This window comes from Spodoptera frugiperda, chromosome 27, assembly GCF_023101765.2.
Source record: "Spodoptera frugiperda isolate SF20-4 chromosome 27, AGI-APGP_CSIRO_Sfru_2.0, whole genome shotgun sequence".
In the NCBI taxonomy this organism is placed as follows: Eukaryota; Metazoa; Arthropoda; class Insecta; order Lepidoptera; family Noctuidae; genus Spodoptera; species Spodoptera frugiperda.
Genome location: NC_064238.1, coordinates 10,225,519 through 10,252,235, shown reverse-complemented (window position 1 = coordinate 10,252,235; position 26,717 = coordinate 10,225,519). Strand labels below are relative to the sequence as shown.

The following is a 26,717-nucleotide window of genomic DNA, read 5'->3' as shown; positions in this document are numbered from 1 at the left end:
TTTGTCTAGCTAGATACTCACAATATAGCTAAAAATATTATCTAGACTTGAAATGGTTCCTAGGGTATACACCGTGATGACTATTGTACTAAAATGAAACCGATTATTCGATAGTCGATTAGAGCACATCACTAATTGGAATTCTATTTTTTCAGTTTAAAATCGTATGTCGGTTATTTCAGTGTTCTGCTTCTGTTTCTGTTTATGTTTGTTTCTTGCTGAGATGGTAAAAATGACGAATACGCAGGTTGTGCTCGAATTTTATGCCTAATTTTGCTAGTGTTTATTCTACATTAGGGATCAGTGATAATATAATGTTCTAAAATGAGTGACAATATAAAAGTGGTTGTCAAAGTTAGACCTCTAATTTTACGTGAAATTGAAAGCAAACTTTCGTACCGGTGGCGTGTGAAGAATAACACGCTATACCAGCTCGATCAAAATGGAAAGGACTTCGGCCAATACTACACATTCGGTAAGTGAAACTTTAATAACCCTCAATTACTTTACCAGTGCATTGCAATTCAAAGTGATTCTAATGAGTTAGATACGTCATAGAAGGCTAACGCTAAAAGTAAGTGGACAATGTTCTTTCAGACCGAGTGTATGACCAGGATACGAAGACTTCGGACGTGTACGATGAGATCGCGAAGCCTATCGTGCAAGCCGCGACGGCTGGCTTCAACGGCACTATATTTGCCTATGGCCAGACGTCTTCAGGGAAAACATTCACAATGACAGGCACGGACGACTCGCCTGGTATCATTCCGCTTGCCGTTGTTAACTTATTTGAGATCATCAGAAGCGTGCCTGATCGGGACTTCTTAGTTAGGTAAGACTTTATTTATTTACCCTCATTGCAATGACCATGACCCCGTCTTGCAAGTCGATTTAAATGCTAAAGAGTGTGATTTATATTTTCTGCAGAATGTAATGATTTAAAACAGCGACTAAATTTATTTATAAGTCTTAACTTTACAATATGTACAACATTTTTAAATATTAAATTAGCATATTTTTCAAGTGCAATTTCTAATCGGCCTGCATCTTATTAGAATATATTGAACTTGTAATTAATAAAAGAGACCAACCAATCTGCTTATATTACAATTACCTTTGTAGAATGAGAATGAAAAGATAAGTAGAATATTATATGCTCTCCTACTACCTCTCCGACTAATGCATATTTTAAAAAAGTATACATAGTTCTACACACAAGATAAAACTCTCAATGATCAAGGCTAAGTAAATAAGAAATGACATTGAAGGAATTGATTAGTTTGTGCTAAATATTAGCAAAATATTAACTGAAGTTATCAGATAAATTTATGATAAAAAGTGTACTGTAATCAGTAAATATTATGTAAGTTTTTAAAGTAGGCTTAAACTAGGCTAGGTTAGTAATATTCAAATTACTGATTAGCAATCCTATTCAATAGTTCTATATCAATGATAACAATTCAAAGTCAAAATATTTATTTTAATAAGCTTAAAGATTTCATTTAGAAATATTTATCTGTACCCTTAGTGTGAGTTTGCTTTTTGTTTTAAGTAATCAAAACGAGAGCGTGTTTAGAGCTCTGATTAACCGACTCGAATAAACCAACCAATCAGAGCACCAAATGCCCTCTTGTTTCAATCACTTTAAATGTAAAGCAAACCAATACTAAGGTAACTGTTGGTCAGTCCTCAGGGAAGCTATTTGGTTCATATGGAAGTTTTGATTGCTATGAAGATGAGTGAGACACTGTAGAAATTTATATATGAATAATATGCGATGCAAATATTCTGCGAGTTTTAAATTTGAAAAGAGTATATCTGATCCATCCCCTAAATATATGGCAAATATTCCATCTTAAGTTCTAAAGATAGCATTCCGTTAAATATTAGATATAAGTACTAAAGACTAACTTGTGTTTATGTGTGCTTGACGTGTATATGTAAAAAATACCTGGAATCCCCGGAAATAGAATTGGAATATGTTAATTTTGATTTTGAATTTTGTAGGGACTATCCCTTACTAAAGACTACCCTGTTTCTTTGTGTGCTTGAGATGTCTGTGTAAAATACCAGGAATCCCCAGAAAATGAATCGAAAGAATTTAATTGGAATTTTGTTGGGACTTTTGGTCAGAGTTTTCGCCATCCTTCTTTAAACTGAGATTTTTTTTTAACATTGATAAGTCTGCGTTTGGCCACCAACCCCACTTACTGCCAGGTCGGCAATTTCTTGCAATAGGTGCTTTAAGAAACAGTTATTGTTAGTCATAGCTAGGGATATAGACATTCTCTATTGAATCTCATATACCGGCAGACAAGAGGATAAATATATTTGTATTTTTGTTTCAGAGTGTCTTACATAGAAATCTATAATGAAACTGTGAGAGATTTGCTGAATATTGAGAAAGAGAACATAAAGATCCATGACACTATTGAAGGTATTATCAAAGTGGATGTCACGGAAAAGGTGACGTCCACTCCTGAAGAAATAATGGAAGTGATGAGAGAGGTAATTACTAAACATAATTGGTTTTAATCTTAGGTTGTACTGTCCATGTTGTGATGAATGCATGCATTCGTCAAAAATGATTGGTGGATTAAGCTGCGACTTCATGGATAGTTTTCATTGTTTCTAAGCAAGATGCAAGCATTTGCCATTTGTAAGCCACCTATTGTTTATCAAGAATACATGCATTCATCAATTGACGCAATGTGAACCGTTACACTTACCTGTTACAAAGCTTCACACAACTTGACTATATGGTAACTAGAGCTGGGCCTCTGACAACTGAACCACATCTGATGGGTTAAATTCCTGCATAGAACAATTCTGTGTGATCTTTGACACATAGAACCCACTTAATCATTTTGTCAAATTTCCATGGTGACTGGGCTAAGTCTTTCTATCTTCTGCATTAAATACACTGAGGGAAGTGCACCTCATGGTTTTTTTCTCCTCTAACAATATCTTCCAATTATTTTTTTGTGAGATCCATTACATTAAATAAGTTGTTTTGGGTTTGGGTGCAGTACATGTTAAATGTATTTGTAAATACAATCACATCACAGGATAATATCCTATATGGAGCACCATTTTTATTATTTAAAACATAAAGTGCATTGTTTATTGTGTTGTTGTGTTAAATATACATTTGTAGATATTATTTATTACACTAATTTATATAATATACTTGGTTATTGTTTTTGTATGAGGCTTACATTCAGAGGTGGATGGGATGAGTGTGGTGGTAGGGTATGTATGATATAAAATATATATTTTTTATTTAATTTATATTTATTTGTTGCCTATAGTCACGCATTCTTGGCATTGGCCCTCAAGTTGGATAAGTATTTGATTTTTTTTTTCAATTACCTGTAACTAATATTTAGCATGTTATTTTAGAAAGACTGCCGGACAAGAGGTCTCGGGTTCGATTCCCGGGTCGGGCAAAGTATTGCTGGGCTTTTTTCGGATTTTCGAAAATTTCTCAGTATTAGCACGGAGTCTGGAATTGTGCCTAGTATATGGCAATAGACTCACCCCCTATTACATGGGAATTATAACACAAATGGTGAAAAGTGGGTGTACATTGTATAGCGAGCGGCATTACGTGCCGTAATGTGCACCTCTGCATACTCTTTCGGGAATTAAAGGCGTGACGTTACGTAATAAGTCATACACTATTTGTTCTTAATGACGCTAATAATACCAGTGAGTCTACTATTTAAAGTAGACTTAGCCTGCATGACAATTTAGAGGTATACTGTCACTTTATGACTAAAAAAATTTTTCTTTACCAGGGTGAAGCAAATCGACAAAAAGGAGCTACGAAAATGAATGAAGAAAGTAGCCGATCACATTCCATATTTCAAATAGTAAGTACATTACAATACTTTATTTTAAATAAGTTAATAATAAGGTTGATTTTCGTTTGTATACATTGCACTATATTTGCAGCTGTGATGTCATGTCTACTTAAACATAGTTTCGGCTATGTAAAGGAAAAATTCTCATAAAAAATTATATCGGACGATAAAAACGCAGCTGTTTGCAAGGAATCGGGAGAATCGGGACGCACTATCGCAATACAGCATGCGATATTATCGACCTATAATAACGCGCCTTTGTAGAGGAGCCTTTAATTCGAGGTGATCCTACTATGTCCACAATACATTTATTTACTAAATGTAGGCCGAAATGCACTTGTAATGTGACACTTCTAGTGTTGAGGGCGTCCATGGATGGTGCTGCTCGCTTATCATCAGGTCATCCGTCTACTTGTTTGCGTCCAATTCCAAAAAAGTGATTTTAAATTAAAAAACTTGCTTAAAAAGTCTAATAAGCACTTGTTTAGATTGTGTGGGCACAATATATCGCATACAACCTTGTACGCCTTATTTGGAATTAGTCTGATGTAATGGTGTATGATACACCTTCATTCAAATGCGGCGGCTGTCGGCAAAAACTAAATAAATAAAATTCTTTGTGACTCAGTACAAGTGTACTTACATATTGACTGCACGGTTTGGTGACTGGCTGTTGTGCAACGTGTCGCGGGTTCGATTCCCGCTCCGGCCAATAATTTATTAATAATAAATGCGATAATGGCGTTTTCTGAGTAAAACGACCAATCCAATAGGGTTGAAAGAGTGCACCTGTGTTTGCGCACACATCTGTGCACTATAATATCTCCTGGGAAGTGGGCTATGCAAAAACGATCATATTAATACCTACTTAGTGTAAAGGAGATTGACTACACCCGGCTGGTTGGTCTCCAGTACGACTGCTGAGCTGAGCTCTATGATTCGATTCTCTATTATTGGTATCCTATCTGAAATTATTATTATAAGTAGTAAAAAAGAGTATGGTATGTTGGCTGGTGTATGACTTGCTACTCTTTATGTATGGCTTCACCATAGTATAAGGGACTCGTAATACAAATGGTGAAAGTCACTTTCACCTCTTTCTAATTATATGTACCTATTATGTACTAGCCAAGGATTACAAATCTTTGTTGATACAAGTGTACTAACGTAATAGTGTGGAGTATTATAAAAAAGTAAAAAGATTTGGGCCAGTGGGGCGAACGAAACCGTTCGAATCCACGTACCTAATCCGTGCAGCCAGGGATTGAAACAATCTGCCGGTTTCTATTTTTCCTGAGAAATACAACCCGGGTCTTTTCAAGGTCAGAGTAAATAGGTACTTTCTAAGTCTGTGTGCACCGTCTTCGGCCACATCTTCGCTTCGCCGTCCTGGCAGTAAGCAGGTTGTTGCACACTTATCTGATTTTAGCTATTAACAACCTATCTTAATCTTCCAGATCATCGAATCTCGGAAGCACATCGAAGGTGAGGAAGAGCCCGGCTGCGTGAACGTGTCGCAGCTGAACCTAGTGGACCTCGCCGGCTCGGAGCGCAGCGGGCAGACGGGCGCCACCGGACAGCGACTCAAGGAGGGCATGCATATCAACAAATCACTCTCGTCCCTCGCTCTAGTCATCAAACAACTGTCCGAAGGCACTAAGTGAGTACTTTTTTTTTGAGGGGGTAAAATCGTCCAATGGCTTCTCTCGCCAGGGCGAGGCGAGCAAGAGTGGCAGACTCTTACTGACTAAAAACCACCCCGTTCCTACTCCTACCTGTCGAGCCTGAGCCCCTGTAAACCCGCTAGGTAGTCCGCAGCTCCGGATAGATTGTATTATATACTCTAAGAGCAACTCCCGCACGGTTTCACTCGCTGGTCAACTCCTATTGATAATAATAATCTATCTATTTGCTAGAAACACAGTTATACAAAGTTGTTACATTTTTATTTATTTTCAGCCGTTATCGTCCCACTGCAGGGCAAAGGCCTCCCTACCCTCCTTCCACTCGTCTCTATGCAGAGCTTTCTGTGGCCAATCCTTTTCATAGGCGTCGAGTTCATCCCGCCATCTCCTTCTGGGCCTGCCGCGACGTCTATTGACGTTGAGTGGGCTCCACTCAGTGGTGAGTTTTGCCCACTGCTCGTCGGACATGCGGCAGACATGACCAGCCCAGTTCCACTTTAAGCTTGCGGCTTTCTGACCAACGTCAGCGATTTGAGTTTTGGAGCGCAGTGTAGAGTTCCTTATTCTATCCGATAATCGGACTCCTAATATACTGCGCTCCATAGCTCGCTGGCAAACCTTGAGTGTTGTTGTTACATAAGTATTTAAAAAGTTCAACATTGTTTCGCTGTCATAGCAGCATGTAAATTGCTAAATTTCTATAGCTAATGTAGGCTCCTTCGATAAATGGACTATCAAATACAAAAATATTTTTTGGAATCGAACCAGTAGCTTCTAAGATTAGCGCGTTCAAACAAACTCTTCAGCTTAATATATTAGATGACTGCCTGGTGCAGCATCGATTTATTTTATTTTACTTTAAGCTTTTCCATTCATATTTTTGTTTGCAAACTTGACTGAAATGTCCTGTGCTTAGGTATGTAGCATACAAAAATAAAAGTATGTATATAGTAAAGTAGAGAAGTAGTACAGTAAAAGTATAAAATGAATGAGCCATTGTGACTCAACTGTACATCTCGTTTACAGGTTCACAAACTTCCGTGACAGCAGGCTGACGCGTATCCTCCAGAACTCATTAGGGGGTAACGCGAAGACCAGCATTATATGCGCCGTCACACCCGCGGCGGTCGAAGAAACTCTTTCTACGTTACAGTAAGTTTCATGAAACAAATTGAAATATTTGCTGTTCTTCCTCGCATAGATAAGCAAAGATTTACATTCTATTAAAACTAATTGCCCAAATGTAAGAGGATACCGGTACATACTTAAAAAAATTTAAATGAGGATTTATGTACAACCTTTTTTTATCTAAAATATCCAACAAATCAAATCCTCCCAACCTATGTTTGCAATAAATAGATTGAATTGAATTTTAAATAATATTGGCACAGAGATTGATTACAGTTTGGAATAACATATTAGCTTTTTTTTATCCACGTTTATTATGCGTGGTAGAAGCTACATAATCTTAAAAAAGGTTTTGTATTCACCTTAAACGTATTTTCTAGGTTCGCGAATCGAGCTAAAGCTATAAAGAATAACCCGGAGGTGAATGCAGTGGTCACTGCCGACAATACAATGATCCAGCGACTTACAAAGCAGATGTATAAACTGCAGGCCCAGTTGGAGAGCAAGAAGAATTTAGAGGTTTGTGTTTATCTATATTAATATTCACTAAATTAACTTACAGTACACCACTAATTATAATAATGTGCATAGAAATCTTCGTCACTGTTCGGCAACGGTCCTATTTCCCGAGCGTCGGAAGACTATAAATGTACGTAGAGTGGTTATGTGCATTTTCATCAAGCATAATTTAGTAGAATTATGTGTTTTAAAACATAACCAAGGTGTGTAATAGCAGCTCTATATAATTCCACATAGAAAGAACGCGTGCAGTCTCCACCAATATATAAAGACGACTGACGGGTGACCGCCGCCGACCGCCCAAATTGTTTTCGATTGTGTACACATGTTATTGACTCCTATTTCTTTCGAACAAGGTGCAAAATGCAAGTGCGTTGTTTAGGGCTATTATTATTCAATGATTCGGGTGTTTTAGCGAAAAACTTATAAATTTAGGAGCACTGTAATTTGATACAAATAAGTAAGTTTTAATAAAACTAATGGCACCACACAAGCAGGTTGATCAACTTGATTCTGGACACTTGATTTAGTGAGCAAATACTATATTTAAATGTATAAATGAAATTCATTACTAAATGTCTGTGTAACAACTTCATACCTCATACCTACTCTTCATCATCATCATACCAGTCACAAAACGTCTACAACTGAACACATTTATAATTGCTACTTAATAAATAATTATCTCTTCAACAGGAGGACAATCACAAGTTACAAAGCAAGATAACAAACTTGCAGAAACTCATATTGAATGGGTTCGCTAATCGACGGAGTACGGATATGATGAGTGGTTCCCGTCGGAAACTGCAACAACCGAGACGGATAACTATATCCACGTACTCTATACCTGATGATGAACCAGTCAGCAATATACCCAAGTTCTGTACGCCCAGTTTGAAGTATAAGTAAGTGTTATCTATCCATAAATCATTGTGAAACAAGACATATTTTTATAATAACTATCGTGAGACATACTAAATTAACTAAAACTCACGTACATTCATGAACAAAAGCAGCCTACTGCGCGACGTCGCCGCGTCTGCGCACGCTGCTTATGATTTAAAGTCCTTCTGTGCCTCGAAACTAGTAGAGCTTTTCTCCATGAATTTACCTGAATTACCGTGATTTTTAGTTAACTGTGAAACATGTTTTTAAAAACTTAATAATGTATAACAGCTCTAAAGCATTTAATGATTTCAATTTACTAGCGGTCAAATTAAACCTTATTCTTAAACTCTACTTCGAGCTTAGTAAGTAATAATTAAAGCGAGTTACTTAATAATTAAAGCACACTCGAAACTTAGACTTACTGACTATTATTCACGATGCCATAAGCAAGATACAAGCATTTTTCATTTGTAGACCGCAATACATTAATCAAAGACGCGTGCATTAGCGTTTATCAGTATTTAAGTATATGACCCCTTGCAGCCCCAGTTTGATCCCGAAGCCGTCAGAGTTCCTACCACTGCAGAATGACAAGTTGGCCCCGGTCCCCGAAGAGCCGGCCCGTCTCATCACTCCGCCTCCCAGCAAAAGTGTTTTCTTCTCCGACGAGGTCATTGAACTTGGTAAGTAACACTAACTATACTCCCACTATACGACTGCTACTGATCGTAGCGTGATGTTTTATAACATTCCTCGATAATAGACTAATCCAACGCAACTGCCTCGTTGGCCGAGTGGTTGCAAGTGCGACTGCCGTGCAAGGGGTCTCGGGTTCGATTCCCGGGTCGGGCGAAGTATTACTGGGCTTTTTTCGGTTTTTCGAAAACTTTCTCAGTGGTAGCACGGAGTCTGGAAATGTGCCCGGTATATGGCAATAGGCTCACCACCTATTACATGGGACTTACAATATAAATTGTGAAATGTGGGTGTACACAGTGGCATTACGTGCCATAATGTGCACCTCTGCCTACCCCTTCGGGGATAAAAGGCGTGACGATATGAATGAATGAATGAATGGACCAACTCAAAAAGTTAAGTCAAAACAGTAGTGCGACGTCCTGCGTGAGCGATGACAAACTACGCAAGAAAGAGCGTTGAAAGACAAATTAATTTTCTTCGTGTTTTATTACAGACAGCGATGACGACTCGACGCGGGGAGACGTCCAAACCTGTTCACCAATTCACAAATGCTATGGTAATCATTAAATATATTTTTATTTGACATTATACTTTACCGTGAATATTTCCAAGATAGCCTTTTTATGGTATAAGCTCGTAAACGAGCAGACGGATCACCTGACTGTAAGCAATAGCTGTCGCCTTTGGACCCTCGAAACACCAAAGGCGTTACAAGTGTGTTGCCGGCCTTTTGAGGGTTAGGTGTTGTTGGGAGTCTGGGGATTGGAAAGGGGATTAATTGGGTCATTTTTTTATCAAGGAATATTAATGGTTTGTTCTATTTACAGCTGCAACTAAAACACCTCCTTGTATACTTAGGAGGAATGCTAAAGAGGCTGAAAAGAACCTGAAGGGTATTATAGAACTAACTGAAAGAGAAAAGCTGTTTTCGCCAAATGTGGTGAGTTATTAATCGATCATTATCTATGTTGTAAATAGTACAACATTTACGTCGTATTGACTTTATTGGTGAATATTAGAACAATTCATTGGTGGAACAGTTTAAACAATCACTACTGAATATAAGTGTGGCCGCATGGGGTAACCCCAGACCATGGGTCGATAATTTTTCAAAATTATGCAACGTCACGCTTTGGCCCCAAAGGGGTAGGCGGAGTGTACATGATGGTACGTAATGCGGCTATAAATGTGCACTTTTCACCATTTATGTTATAAGTTCCATGTTATAGGAGAAGACTCACCCTTTCCAAACAACTTTTTTGATAATAAAAGCAATGTATGTATTATAAAATTGCATCTTTATTTACCCCAAAATAATGTGATGTCATGTTTCAGGTTGAATATATAGAAAAATTAGAGCATAACGCAACTGTGATAGCGAAATTGCGAGACCAAATTGATATACTCAGCAAACAGAGCGTAGCAAAAGACTCGGAAATGGACAATTTGAAAAGCCAAATCAAGAAGACTGAGGAAGATATCAAGATGTTGACCTCTGCTAAGGTAAACAATAATAAATTACTATAGTCATGTAGAAAGCCCACCAATCTCGAAATCTTAATTACCTACACACTCACGCACTTACTCTCTAAGATACACACACAAACAGACCCACAAGTTCATACATATGTACATACATACATACATATATAACCTCACGCCTGTCCCCCTAGGCAGAAACAATGGAACGCCAATTGATACGAATCTTACATACCACTTTCGCTTCATCAACATTCATTAGCCTTTTCATGCATGCTCGTCGGTTAAGCGTACTTTTAATTTGACCCTTCCATCTACAATCTACTTTAAACTAGCCAGGGTTTCCCAAAATATGGGTCGCGACCCATTGGTGGGTCGCAAGCGAATTTTTAGAGGGCCTTGTGCATAGAAAGACATACTTTCCAACCATTCTGTATTTAATTTTCATATTGGTAATGGTTTAATTTCCTAAAGGTGGGTCCTGAGTTTAGGAACTTAATTTAGATAGGTTGTAGTCCAGACCACTTTGGGAAACACTGAACTAGACAATTACATTTAGTTTCTATATCCAAGTAATGTTAACGTTTCTTTATCACAGAACGACTTGTCGTCTCAGTGTGAATACTACAACACGCGACTGACAGACGCCGAAGTAAGTTACGAGACTCTAAGAAACAAGGCGAAACTGAGAGAAGAAGAACTTCTCTCGCTGTTGGAGGAAATGACGGCCAAGAATAAGAAACCTGATGATATTGGTAAGTTCAGCTTTTAAATACATGAATGTAAGTTATATTTCTACTTTGAGTAGTCAATACCGAGAGACCTTTCCAAACAAAAGTGTAATTACATTTTTAATTTTCGAAAATTATCATTATTGTCGCGGAGTCTGGAAATGTACATGATGTATGGCATTAAACTAACCCCATAATAAGAGTGCTTTTCCACCAGAGACGTGCTATGCTACGTTGCTGTGGATGCGTTTGGCGTCCACCAATCATATTCATTTTATTCATAGTTAAGTTCCCACCAGTGACTGGTGGGAACGGGTTCAATAAGTTACATTTTTATGTGTTTTTGCAGGTAAAGTATTATCCCGCACTTTGGACAAAGAGATGCACTTTATGGACATCTCGAAAGACATTTCTCTGGTCAACAGCGACAGCGATAGCATTATTAACGCGAATGATGATGAACAGGACCAAATGAACGAATTAGTAACCGACACACATACACAACTAAATACTAAGAACAAGAACATCATCGAACTAGAAGCCAATATCTTTGCCTACCAACAAAAAATATCCGCCTTAGAAAACCTTAACAAAAATCTTCATGATGAAATCCAAGTGTTCAAAGAAAAACTCACTCATATGGACAATGAGAATTCCGTACTCAGAGCTACAATTGATACGTTAAATTCAACTATAAAGGGGAAGGAAGAAAATTTACAAACCGCTAACAACGATATAGAATCTTATAACGCTCTCATACAAGAACTACAAATTAAAGTCTCTCAAAAGGAACTTAAAGAGACTCTACCGACTGTTGAAATTAATGACAGTATGCTAGAAACTATGATTGCCAATGAGGAACAGTTTATTACCAACAACGACAACATGAGACGTATTATTCATTCCCTTAAAATCGCCCTCGAAACACGTAACAAAGAAATAGATAAATTAAGATCCACTATTGAAACAAATGGAGACGTAGCAATAAACAATTTATCCCTTACCAAAGACATAGAATCTAAAACAAAAGAAATTGAAGCTCTAAACAAGCAAATAAATGAAAATATAACCAGTATTCACAAATTGAGACAAGAAAATAATATTCTCAAAGTTGTCGAACATGAACATTCGGAAAAAATTACTGTCTTTGAACATAAAACGAACGAACTGGAACGGGTTAACAGAGAAACTGCGATTACGATGCAAAGACTACAAGAAGAGAATTACAAACTCACTCAGTCTATAGCGAATAATAACGTTACGGAAAAGGAGCTCTCTGAGAGAAACAACCAATTGTTGAAACAGATCGAAGATATGAAAAACCAGATTGCTGAATTAGAATCTGATATAAGTGAGAAAGACCGTATGATATCTTTCCTAAAAAATGAAGATGAAACATCTAGGGATAACTTGCTGAGTGCCAAAGCTGCTGTAATTAAATTACAAGGGATACTGGGAACACTATCCGGCAACTTCGAGGAGATGCCAGACATAATTGGCAACTTCATTAATGTTTTTAGTGTTCTAACCAAAAGCATGAACACTTTAGAAACTCTTGCCAATGATGTTGTCAAAGAAAAAACAGAAGCTATAAATCATAATGCCGACTTAAAAGTTGCACTCAAAGCATTGACCTCCAAATATGATTCTGAAGTATCGGCACTTCAAGAACAAATACAAGACCTCAAACAAAAAGATAACAACGAAAGTCAAGAAAAAATTAAACTATCGGAAAAAATCAGCGAACTATATTACGAACTTGAGAAAACTCAAAAAGAATTACTTCACAAAATGGCGGAAACTGAAAGTCTAAAAATTAATCTTAGTCAAAATGAAGAAACTTTAAAAGCATGTAAGAAACAAATTGCTGATTTGAATGCAGAAAAAGAGAAGTTGGACCACGCTTTAGCTGAAAGGGAGACGGTCACAGACGACCTTATTGCGCAGTTGGAAAAACAAGAATCGCTCCTACAAGACAAGATTTCAGAAATGATCGTTATTGAGGAACAAATTAAAAATTCACGGCAAGAACGAGACGAGTTAATGAGAAGCGTGTTTAAAAGAATATCAGAATTTGCAATCAGTTTTAATATCCAAAACGATTTCTGCGGCGATGTAGATAATGACTGCAAAGTTATTTACCATCGCATTCTAGCCACTTTAGACAACATAGGAAATCACATCACATTTATCAAAATGAAAAATGTTGATGTTGAAAATAAACAAATTAACGAATTACTGTTAGAGGCGAAGAAGGAAATTGTAGAGCTAACACAAAATAAACTTGATCTCATTGAACAGCTTACTAAAGCTCAAAGGGAGCATGACGAAATGTGCCTTGAGCTGAAATCAATTCAAGATAACAATAAACAACTGAACAAAGATTTGTCAATAAGCAAAAATATCCTCCAAAGTCTGCAGTCAGAGCTTGAGTCAAAATCTGAGGAATTAACGACGATGGAGACTAAAGTAAAAATGTGGAAAGAACAATTTGAAAGTCTTGATTCTATAATGAAACAACAGATGGACGAATTGATAGTAGAAAATGACAATCTCAAAGATCGCCTTACTGGTAATGGACGTAAGTCTCAATCGAATTCAGTGGTAACATACGAACACAAAGATTCCTATGGTATTGACGGAAAGAAAATCGTGCATAGTGATGTATCGTCACCTCTGAGCTTGCGTACTTTATGCTTTAACGCAATCGTGCCCTCACTAGTCGTAGAAACCGAGTCTAAAACTAGTGCTACTGTATCGGATATTACTAACCAAACCTACACAGTAAGCAATCCATGCAAGTGTAAACAACTTACTTCGGAACTCGAAGCCGTTAAAGAAGAAAACACCAAAGCCTTGGACCTTCTAGAGGAACTGGAAACCGTGAACAAACATCTCATTCAGGAACAAGAAGCAGTGCGCCGCGAAGTTGAGCTGCTGGTTGCACCCGCACAAGAATTGCAAAAACAAATACATAATCATAAAACAAATATAGCGATCTTAACGGCTACAACATATGCTGAGAATAGATCTTTAGAATCTCAAGTGAAGGCTTTACAACACCACCACAGTCGCTTCCACAATGTGTGCCAAAGGGATATACCTGAACTCAGCAGGCAACTGCGCAAACTACTAACTTTGTTGAAAGGAGATCCCTCTATTGCTGACCAACAAAACGCGAGCTTCAAGAGATATTCTCTTCCAGATGTATTAGACAGTAGTACTGCTCTCTCAAACTTTAAAAACGAATCTACTTTAGACGGAGATCTTTTGATGCTAGACACTAACATAACAATGACAACTGTAGATAATACATTGGCCGGTCATGATCAGACCTGTTTAGATCTAAATCAGTTCTACAAAGAAGTGTCACCTCAACCGAACGAAACAAATAAAACAATGGAACAAAGCTTGCATGCTGTTCATGATGATCAAGTCATAATGGAGAGCTACAGTATGTTGCAAGAAGAAAATGAAAGGCTCCGGGAATTAATTAAGAAGTACAACGCAAGTAAAGAATCAATGAGTGACGCGCAAACTAGTCCTTCTAAATCTATTATCAATGATGACGTTAGTGTTCTTTATATGTGCGAACACTGTAAGAAATCAAACGACTTGCAACCTTCGCAGGAATCACTAAGCGACGAACTAAAATCACTGGCTAACGAATTATCGGACGTTAAAAATCAAAAGATCGAAATCGAGCAAAAATATAATAATCTAATACTGGAAATACCCTCTACCGATGTTCTAATCAAGAAGTTGAATGCCTTAGAAAAAGACTTTAATATGAAAAGTATTGAATTCAATAAACTTAGTAAATCACTTAGTATGAAAACTGAACAACTTAAAAATTTGCAAGAAGAACACGATTCATTATCAACACAAGTAATGGAAACTATTTCCGAAGCAGAAAACTTAGAAAAGGAATTACAGAGTACTAAAAAAGTAAACTTAGAACTGTTGGAAAAGTGTAGCATGTTAGAACAATCATTAAAAGAACTCCGTAGTAATCAATCCTCTGTGTCTTCCACTTGTTCAGAGTGCTTAACTAAAGATGACCTGATAAAAGCCATGGAAATGCAGATAGCAAATACTCATGCCAAACTAAACAGAAGTCTGAGTGACTCTGACACTTCATCCAGGTACAACAAGATATGCACTCTGCAAAGCGAATTACATGCTGGTAGAGAAGATTGCAAAGAGATTAGCGAAGATGTAGCCACCATCAAAAATCATTTAGATCGCAGCAATATCGCAATGGATTTCGATGACAGTATGGGAGACTCCAATGCATATCTGTTGTCAAGTAAAGACTTTCTCATGAGTAGTCCTCAGTCGACGAAATGTAGCATGCCAGATATTCCGGAGGAACGACTATCTGACATCTATGTAATGGAGAAAATGGACTGTTTAAATTACTACGCCGAAAAGACTGGGATTAGCAAAGATAATGTCAATGAAAATATCAAAATTATCGATCTTATGAAAACATTTTATGAACACTTGATTACTAAACATACAAACGAAGTGGAGAACTTAACAAATAAATTGAAAGATTACGATGAAACAACAGGTCAGTTGGAAATTAAAATTGCAAACTTAAAGGAGAAACATTCACAATTGCTCACAGAATTTGAACATAAAGATCAAAATTACAACACTTTTGTTACAGCCCTTGCGAGAATAAAAACTAACATTGAATTCATACACCAAGAAGTTATTGGTGTTACTGATGTTGATACTACAAAATTGGTGACCATGTACAAAGATTTCTTTAAAGTATTAGACAACGAATTAGGATTATCCAGTACCAAAATGATGGGATCACTTATTGATAACATAGTTGATAAGCAACAAGGTGAATTGAATGAAATGACGGAACGCTACACACTATTACAGGTAAAGATGGAGAGTCTAACTGAGGAATTGAGTTCAGTGAACGCCCACTTCAATCAGGCCAAGGATCAGTTGTCTGCGCAACTACTTGAATACAATTCACTCAAAGCTAAATACGAAAGAATCCAAGAAATCTCCAATGCAGTCACGCTAGATTTAATCGCTAGAGAGAAAGATTTGAACAAAACAATTAGTAATTGTTATGAAAAACTTTCAGAACTGAACATAGTTAACGCCACTGACTTTAATTGGCAAGCGCCACCAAGTGAGAATATTAACGTGATATTTGATTATGTTATAAACCAGTATAAGAATGTGGTCAACTCTGGCAACGAAAACGAAAATCTTACTCTAGAATTAAACAAATTGAAACAAGTTTTGGAAGAGAAAGAGAAAGAATTAGAAGTTGTTAAAACCCGTAATCAATGTATGCAAGAAATCAATACCGGCGTTACCATGGATTTGGTGGAAAAGGAGAAGCAATTGCAAGCGCTGACTACATTGCATGGAGAAAATGAAGTACATGTTGATGACATCAGTAAAATGTCAGAGGAAATTAAACAACTAAAGCACACCATCGCTATGAAAGAACAGATTATTGAGAAACTTGAAATGGAAATAGATATAGAAAGAGAGAACGGTAGCAAAGAAACTATTCAACTGATAGAATCAGTGAAAGGATTACAAAATGATCTGAATCACTTGAAATCGTTGAACGAAGTTATTGGTAAAGAGAAAGATTCCTACGCTATGGAGCTATTGAAGTCTGGTGAGACGTTGAAACAGAATAATATTGAAATGGAGAAGATGACTTCAGATATTCTAGTGCTCAGAGAGTCGGTTAGAGAAAATGGTATTATAATAGAGAATATGAATCTAGAAGTTAAGAAGTTGTTGAAAGAAAATATGGATTTGAAAGCGCAACTCGAAGAGAAGTGCAGAGAATGCTTTAGACTTGAGACTAATATTAAAACGCACGAAAAGACGGCAGAGATACAAACCAGAATGATTATGAGGTAAGTTCCATTTATTTAATTCTAGTATGACGTCGGACTAGCGGTCAGTAAAGACCAGCAACAAAGTCTCAGGTTCAATTCCCGAGTCGAAATAAGGATATTGAAATTCATTTGTGTTACATTTGGCAGTTTCTAAGCTTTTGGGAATACGAGATTAACAAGGTAATTAGTTCTTCTGAGTTGTGTAAAATGTAGTTTATGTTGATGTCATAATAAAGCCAAGTAAAACTTACATGAGTTGCCGAATAATGTGACGTTTGGGTGTTTCTTCAAAATCTTTAACTTTTATTTAACAAATCATTATTCTCACGCGTTATTAAGCATCGTGGTAGCAGTGACACCGCTCCATTTATTAAACCCAATGTTGTGTTTTAATCGGCAAAATTGTTTCGTCAACTTTTGGATAATGACGCCGAAAAAAATCACAAAAAGTAATTTTGTGACTTTTTATTTGAATCGCCCATTCTATTTTAAAGTAGAATTTACTCTCAAAAACAACTTGCGTTACAGCATAACTATACACGATAACTATATTAATTTTAGAAATTTGACACTCACACTGTTGCCTACTAGATTTTTTTTTAGTATATTTTCCTGTAGTATTAGTTTAGAAATAAAACTTGTTACTATAGTAACGTCTATTTGATTGACGATAAGTAGAATTCGTTATTCACCATGTAAACAAACAAATCAATATTTTTTTATAATAAATTAATTAAGTACATAAAGCAATATTGTTTTTAACTTTACAGTAACCTTAAAGTAGTGATTTTATTGAGGCTAATCGATAATTGGACAAATAATCAAATTGTACGTCTCTACTTAAATACTTTGTTACTCGATCACGCGTAAATTGTTAATCTATTAACAAACCTACTAATATATCAAACTTTGACGGTACACAGAGGGATTATTATGACTTTGTTTTACGTTTATCGAGACCGCGATCGATACTCTGATTGGCCGACTCTAATGAACCAACCGATAACAGCGCCGAACGCGGTCTCATTTCGATCTCGTTAAACGTAAAACAAATTCGTACTTAGCCCTTCGAATGATATCTATTACTCTTTCTCGCTAAAATTACTGAATGTTCAACGGAATCTGAATACGAGCTAAGCCAACGACTACCTAGTTTAACCATAACTTAACTGTGAATCTGTGAATATCCCAAATTAAATTGCCTTGTCAAAAGGTTCCATGTCAACGCAATCCCCCTCCTCCGCCCCTTCCCTTTTTAAATCATTTCTCACACAATCTATTCATATTTTCATTACACATTCTTTCGACATTTAAATGCTGCACTCATCTTGTCAAATTATCCTTCCCATAACATCTCTATACAAACAAAATACCTTTAAATTCCTCTGTAACCTGCATACTAAAATAATTATTTATTTTAGGCTAGAAAAGCAAAAGAATGAGGATGACGTCACTATCAGCGAGAAGAAGACGCAAGCAGAGGAAATGAGACAGAAGTATGCCGCGCTACAGAAACAGTGTGAAACCTTGCGAGATGAGGTCAACGATGAAATTGAACACTTGAAGAAGAATAAGGAAACTTTAGAGGTAATATTATAATAATTAATTAATATTAGTACCCTTTGTATTTGTATATAGCCATAGACGTGCTGTCTATTACAAAACTGGAGGTCTACTCAAATTCAACGAAAAATAAAGTTTCGTCCGAATTTTCGCAGATTTCATACTACAATTCCATTTATTGCGAACATATTATGAACAAAAATGAACAAATGAAATGAAGATAAATAAATCAATTTAGGTATGAAATTAAAAATAAAACATTATTTTAAGTAATTTTATTAGTAAATTAATAAAACCTACTAACGCTTGCGGCCGAAGATTAAACGAAACTTCGCATTCGAGAACCGGAGTAGACACCTACTGGTACTACATTGAATTTGTCCGTCAAATATCGTAATGTTTCTTGTATCGGCTTGGCTTCTAGGCTCGCGTGATGGAACTGGAAGCGCTGCTAGAAGTGAAGTCCCGGCCGTCTTTGGACGCTCTCACAGACTCTTCGAGGCGCCGACGACAGAGCCTACACGACTCCAAGCGGCTATTCGACGAAAATAAACACGAATTTGGAGGTGACCTTATTACTATTTCTTCTGTTCTATTTAATAATAACATTGCATTCTTTGCTTAGCTATCGAAATTACTTTTTATATATTCTTTTACATAAATATAACATACTATAACTTAAAACTAAAACCGAAACAAAGAAGAATTGAATAAAAATACCAATTCCCTCCATTAGGCGTCAAAGTCATAAGGATCACTGCCACCGGGAAACATTCCCAGAAGACTGGCCGCATTGCCACGTTGAATGACAAAGCTTATCTTCTGGTCACGTGTAGAGTTGATTAGCTTACGTGCAATCTCTTTTAAAACAGAATGTGCGCCATGTGACCCCGTGGCCCAAGTGTTTCGATCCAAAACTGCTCAAAACTCTAGTTGCCAACTGAATTAAAACTGAGAAATTAATGTTGTCATGTATTAAAATAATGTATTATTCTATTAATAAAATTTTAATTTTCTTAAATGCGATTGACCTTCAAACTTCAGCTATTGTCTACAATCATAACATGTTTCTATTTGTTTCAGATCACAATGTTGAAACCATATTTGAATCTCGTGCTAAGCCAGATGACTTGTTCCCTGATATCGACGATGAGATGTCGAATAGAAGCAGTCCTATTGTTATGAGAAATAGTAAAGGGTAAGTTTGAAAAGCATAGCAAAGCAAGCAGCTTAATAATATTCAAATTGTTAAAGTTCGAAGGTTTATTAATCTGCCGTCATCATTTGACACTGGCAGTATAGTCGACAACCACTGTATTGGAGACTTTGTTGCCATTCAAGAAAAAAAAATCTAATTCATTTACATTTCAGATTTCATTGTCAGATTTTGATTTTATTTTATTTTTGTTTCAGCCGTGATAGCAGCTCCTTCACTCGAACTGATCAGGTACGGTAAAATTACTCGTATAAATCCCAATTTAAAAGCTAAAATCTAATATCCAGTGCGCCAAATCTTTAATTAAGAAGTTATGGGCCCGATATTATTATATTAATATTTTTCGTAATAACTATCGTGAGACGTATTCCATTACGAGATTGTCTGACTAAATTCGAGCACGATTAGGGCCCTTAGCTAGTACTCGAAACTAGTCGTAATTATTGGATGTTGAAATTCCTTATTGTTCAAACACGAATTATGATAGATTATATGACTGTTATGATTACCAAGGAGGAGGAGCCCGGTTCGCGGCCCAGTAGCGTAGTGGCGACGCGGCGCCGGCGACAGAGCACGCACGACCTACACCGCACCGTACTGCGACACACGCCTTCACCTCACGGTAACATCTTTTACATCATTCTATTCCTTATAACACTCCATCCAAAGTAATTCAGAACCAGTAATTAGCATGGTAACATGGTCAAAGATTCGAATAAATGTAACCTATTCTCTAACTCTTCGCAGGTATGGATATCTCGAATCGATTAATTGATGAACTCAACCATTCGAAACCGTCTGACGCTTCTGGGGATATTGTAAGGTTAGTACTACGTAAATTCTAAGTACGTAAATCTAATGATAGGTTACAATTGTCTAGGATTTGAATCAGTATGTGATTTATTACTTCATGCATAAAACTTTCATATAAGGAATGGGGCTAACGGTAATACGGGGTGAATAGATGTTAGAACATTTTTCCAACATTTATTTACCCCTCTTCTGTATCTATTCACCCCGTTTTACAGTACTGTATGTTGATAACCTGATAGTGAAAATGTAGTAAGAGATTTTTTTGTCCAATCACTATATCTTTATACTAGCTAATTCTCTTTTGGACGAAGAACAAGAGGTACACGCCATCAGGTTAATGCAAACTCAAACACTTATATTTCAGTGAGGCAGCTCAGCTAAGAGAACGCCTGGTCTCCTGCCAACAAGAGTTGGAGGAATTGAAGGAGAAGTACAGAGAATTGGACGAGGAATGTGAGACCTGCGCACAGTATCTACGGGAGAGGGACCAACAGTGCGCTAGGCTTAAGAAGGAGAAAGCAACTTTACAGGTAAACGGATTTTTTTATATGACTTTAAATAATAATTTATTGTAAACATCAAAATAGTTCAAAAATGGGTATAAATTAGGGGTATGGAATCTAGCGGGTTTACCCAGTCTCTGGCTCAAAGAGCAGAAGTATAAACGGGGTGGTTTTAAGTCAATAGGAGTCTGACACTCCGTCTCGCCACGCCCAAGGCGGAAGAAGACTTTGGATTATTTTCACCCATTAAAAAACAATAAAGGTTATAGAATCACAGATGTTATCTCCACAAAACCTAGCCGCTCTTTTCAGTATCCCGCGTCATAAAAAACCCAGTTTTTAGTACAGGAATTCAGGAATCATCTTCGTTATTCGAGTGTTCACTATGCATGACAGATTTTCCAAGTAAGCATTTTACCTATCACAAGTAATGAAAATGTATTTCTTCTAGACAACGGTGTCGGAACTCAAAGAAAAGCTGCAGTCGTGCAATCCTAATCAGAGTCAACAGATCGCTTCGAAAACGACTTTCGCCCATGTTGGTGTTAACACTGATGAAGGTATGTTATCTTTTTATCCTAACATATAATAATTTGTCATTGTTTATTCAGATTCATCTTTTTTTATGGTATAAGCCGGTAAACGAGCAGATGGATCACCTGATGATAAAAAATTGCCACCGCCCATAGACACCCGAAACGTCAGAGGCGTTACAAGTGCGTTCCCGACCTTTTTGGGGTTAGGAATTTAAGGTTGTTTGGGAATCAAGGATTGGGAAGATTAGAGAGGAGGGGTATTAAGCCTCCAGAAACCAAAAGACAGATCACTCCTAGCCGTGTTGAGGATATCCCCACTCTCCCTAGCGTAAAACCTATGTAATAAACTTACACCCTTGTCCCATAAGCTAAACTTAAACTATATAATAATACCACGTTGTTATTAAAAGTCCCAAAGGGCTTTATTTTTGTACTAATATTGAAACAATTCCATCAGATTGGACAAACCTGCATTCAGTAGTCGTGGATCGCATGTCATTCGACGCGGAAGTGGAGAAAAACAAGAAACTAACGAAAACCATTGAAGAGTTACGTTTCAAGAAACAAGACCTAAAGAACACTATCGCTAAAATGCAGAAGGCTTTGGAAAAGAATGGCAACAGGTATTGTTGAGATGAAATTGGAATTTTTAACTTTAATGTCATGGAAAGAGGGTGTATTTTCGAATTTTGTTTTGTAACACCTTTTTTTTTTTACTTACATTCATGACAACACCCTATTTATGTAATCAAAGGTGCAGTTATAAAATGTAGCAAACATATATGCACCAGTTTGTTTTAAACACAGGCTGTTTGTTATACAACAATTTGTTTCAAGTTTCCACTACTGTGAATATTTCGAAAACTAAATCATTAAAGACTCCTTTCTGGACTAACGGGTTTCCGACCAATCGACTAACAAGGCATTCAGACGAAATTAAATATTTTTATAATAACTTTTGTGAGACATACTAAATTAACCAAAAAAATCACGGTTTACTCATTTACATTAAAGTAACCGTGATTTTTTTAGTTAAGAAATTAAATAAGTTTTATTAATGATTTTACAGGGAACTAGAGTCAACCAGGCATGAGCTTCAAGCATGTAAACAAGAGCTGATGCAGCTGCGACAGAAGTACAAAGAGCTGGATGATGAGTGCGAGACCTGCGCGCAGTATCTCAGGGAGAAGGAGGAACAGTGCCGCAGGTTGAAGGAGGCTAAGAATACTCTAGAGGTATGTGGTCAAATTGAATATTTAAGCCTTTGACCGCCAATAGAAAACTGTTGAAGGCAAATCCTCCGCTAACGTCGGTCATCGGTGACTCCCTAGGCCCCTAGGCGTTTAAAGTGTTAAAGGGTTGTGTTGGGAACACCTGTTGTGTGTTTATTATTGTCCAAAAAGCCGATGGGATAATCTGTATTCGTATAAATATTTATCTGTAAACATCATATTATACGCCATAATGTAATATTATATAAAAAATAAGTCTCTTCTTATTATTAGTCATTCTTCTTATAAAATCAAGAATCTTACTATAACTTTAGTGAGACATACTAAATGAATTATAACGTTATCGGGTTACTCATGTAACTGTTTGACGTGGAACTTGACTAGGTTCAAGCCATGCTAGAGGCTCATATTCAGCATTCCATTCATAAGCAGCATTCCGCGCCACACGAAGCGGCGTTTGTCGTGCTGCTACTAACTACTACTAAACTACTCGAGTTCCTCGTCAAACAATTACATGAGTAAGCCGATTAAAATAATTATTATTAGCTAGAATGTTCTTGTTTAGTGTGCTCACTGTGATAAGAAAGGACAGAATCTTCGAAATAAGCCTACTTTAAAATATTCTCATTAATTTTCCCAGGCAAAACTACAAGAATTCCAAGGTGATTTCAACGCAATGGCGCATTCGACGCGTAAGAAGCGACAAAGTCTTCACGACCAGAACCGAACGTCCACTGTAGAGTTCAAGGATGCTTCCACGGAGACTTGTGATGGTATGTTACCTTCATTTAATATCATTATGCTATACAAACATAATATGTTAAAGATTGTTACGTCTAGTATAAGCTCAGTAGAGTGTTCGAACCAGTTTCGGACTGAAAACTTCTAAATTGAAAAGGCAAATTTTATTTCAACTGCCTCCAAATCAAACTTCGCCAAATACCTGAATGACTAACGTAGAACAACTTTCAAAAGAACAAAATATAAATGGTATTAATTATTATAACTATTAAACATTCACAGATTTATTAAGTTACCAAGTGGAGCGCGATGGAAGTGGGCGTCATTTGTCGGAAAATGTGCAAACGAAGGAAATAAAGCGATTGAAATCGGTGAGTAGATCCACAAATAAGTTCTATATTTTATTTATTAAGGCTGCAAATTAAAAAAATAAGGAGATCTTTACGTTGGGGAATGGCCAGCTCGGAGTATCAACATGGCGTCACTGAAAATGGTTAACCAAACCCTTGTGTTGTTTTATACTGCCATATTTGCGATTGCCCATATCAGTAACTACTATTATCATTCTGGCAATAGTCTACACAATCTTCTATCTGGAAGTCATTGGGGAAGGCCTATGATCAGCAGTGGACGTCTTATGGCTGATATGATGACGATGATGATGATAGTCTCACACTCAAGGTCAATGATTTTGATATATATATTTGGTCCCAGGTCCTAGAGAAGCTCTCTCAGCAGAAAGCAGTATTAGAGCAGCAGTTGGTGACCGTGTCGGGGCTGCAACACGTCGCGCACCCCGCCATGTATGTCGCCACCGGCAGTGCCATCGTACAGGTACAATGCTCCAGATATTGTCATTGTTCTTATTGATTAATAGACCTTTTTATGGTATAAAGGAGAGTATAACGTGCAGATGGATCACCTAATGGTAAGCAATCGCCGCCGCTCATGGACACCCAAACCACCAGAGATCTTTTGGGGGTTAGGAATTTAAAGGTTGTTGGGGAATCGGGATTGGGAAGATTAGGGAAGGGGGTAATTAGACCTGTTCAGAAATATTTTAGAGATTAGTTATCTCCTTTTCTCACACATATGAGGGTTTCAATAGACGCTTAAATATCGTCACATCATAATTATAAAATCTGATTTACTTTAGATTTAACTTATTTACACGTTTGTTGAAAATTCGACAATCTTGCTTGCGTACATTACAGCTCCAACTCGAATAATCATCTATTCAAACACAAGACAATATTGTATCAACATCATAATATTTGTTTTCAGAACCAACAACTAACAGATGTGATAAAAGAGAACCAAAAACTAAAGAAAATCAATGCTAAACTGGTGAACATTTGCAAGAAGAGGGGCAAGGACTCCAATAGAGAAAATGAGGACCCAGCCGACCAGGGCTGAAACAACATTAGTGTGTGTTCATAGTTATATGACCAGTGCAAGTGACGGGTAATGACAGTAATCGCGATAAGCTGGACTTAATTGCGTAGTGTAATACTCTCGTGGTAGTTAAATGTGTGAAAATTAATGTTTATTGATCTGTGTTATATTATATACGTGTTAATAACCGACTTAACCTGATTTTTATATCTGTATTTACGTAGAAATGAAGATTGAAGATGCGACTGAATGATTACTATCCGCCCTTCGAAAGAGTATTTTATATTTGCGACATAGTCGCACTGCATGCACGCGTGGCGATGCGGGTAAATAAATTCTTCATTAACACTAAAAAAATATATTAAAAATCACTCCAAACTTAGACTGAATGTATCTACAACATTCCAAAAGCATTTCTTAATAGAACCAAATTTATTAATCTAATTTGTTTAAATAAAGTTTAAAGATTCAGTCCATAGTACTAATTAATTAATTGTTGTGAAAATACGTGTGATTAAATTATAGTATCAACGTTAAATGTGATTGAATGTATGTCTGACCTAAAAGCTAATGTTGTGAGCATCGGTGCCATTTTAGAACAAATAGAGAAATTAATTCTCGTAATATTGAATTATGTACAATCTATAGTAATTATATTATTGATCGTAAAGAGCTTTTAACCCCAATTTGAGCCTTATTGTGGGGAGCGTAAGTGTATTTATAATGTATGAGCGAAAGCTAAATTTATATAATAAAACATGTTACATCAACATAGTCAATACATAATAAACTTCTCGAGTTAATAAAATATTTGTATTATTAGTGTACTTAAATGTATGTGTGTCAAAAGTATTTATATTATAGTGGTATTAGTTTGAAAATGCAAATAAAATTATATTTAACTACTTACTTTCCTTATGTAAATATTTCTTTCAGTTTATACATAATGAGGGGTACTTATGGATACCTTCCATTCTAATAGGTCGCAAAATATCTGCTCTATAAACTAAAGTCTGGCACCAAACCGCAATATCTATGTACATAATTATATCTTCGCTTTTGAAAAGTATACTCAAAAAGTCTGCCTCACACATTCGCACAAACTGTTTTTAATTATAAGAAATATGATTCGTTCGTCTATTAATAAAATTGCATTTGTCTATAATGTGCACAATTACAATTACTCAGAGAATATTTTTATTGAAATAGTAATATTGAATTTATTTTCAATTTACATTGCTTGGGAATTGAAATGAAACTGGTTACTTCATTTAAAATCTTCGAGCAATCATAATTTACGTCCAGTAATTACAAAATAATAGTAATTCCTAAAGTTTCTGGTTTCTCAAAAAGTTCTTCCTCAGTGATGTAAATTGAACACATTTCATTCAATGTTAATCTGCTGATGTGAATGATACTATTACAAAATAAATGTTTGATTTATTATAGCGTCTTTTATTTATTATATCAATCCCATCTTGAGGCTAAGAACTCACGGAGCGATTTTCACCCGCGCCCGCAGCTTCCGTAGAGTGCAGATATACATGTAAAAAATTAAAGCACATTTCACGACGCGGTTTACGCCCGCAGTCTGCGCGTTTGATTGCAGGTCCCGCTGCACCGGCGGGCAACTAGGCGTTGACCGCGGCCCGCGCGCTCTGCGGGCGATTGCAGAGGCGGCGGGGCGGGGGTACAGAAATCCAACCTTTTGGGTCTTTTTTTTTAATTCTTCTGTGAAGTAATAACGCAACAGCTCGTTTCTGATGTGTGTCCATGGCGGTCTGGACTTCAACTGATCGTTAACTGCCCGTCAGTCTTGCGATCAT

General features: G+C 36.7%; 1 protein-coding gene across 1 annotated transcript; it reads left to right on the top strand.

Moving 5' to 3' along the window:
- Positions 1-147: 147 nt before the first annotated feature.
- LOC118263352 (kinesin-related protein 4) lies at positions 148-26,337 on the top strand. Its single transcript, XM_050705508.1, has 28 exons — positions 148-475; positions 598-832; positions 2,349-2,508; positions 3,801-3,875; positions 5,324-5,526; positions 6,578-6,703; positions 7,060-7,198; positions 7,895-8,103; positions 8,630-8,769; positions 9,279-9,341; positions 9,613-9,725; positions 10,121-10,288; positions 10,863-11,019; positions 11,345-16,910; positions 18,314-18,479; positions 18,880-19,021; positions 19,539-19,653; positions 19,869-19,902; positions 20,185-20,293; positions 20,419-20,494; positions 20,849-21,014; positions 21,439-21,547; positions 21,981-22,146; positions 22,593-22,758; positions 23,396-23,528; positions 23,779-23,867; positions 24,211-24,330; positions 24,781-26,337. Exons 1-28 carry the CDS (start codon positions 325-327, stop codon positions 24,910-24,912), a joined length of 9,228 nt encoding a protein of 3,075 aa, XP_050561465.1. The 5' UTR covers positions 148-324; the 3' UTR covers positions 24,913-26,337.
- The last annotated feature ends 380 nt before the right edge of the window (positions 26,338-26,717 follow it).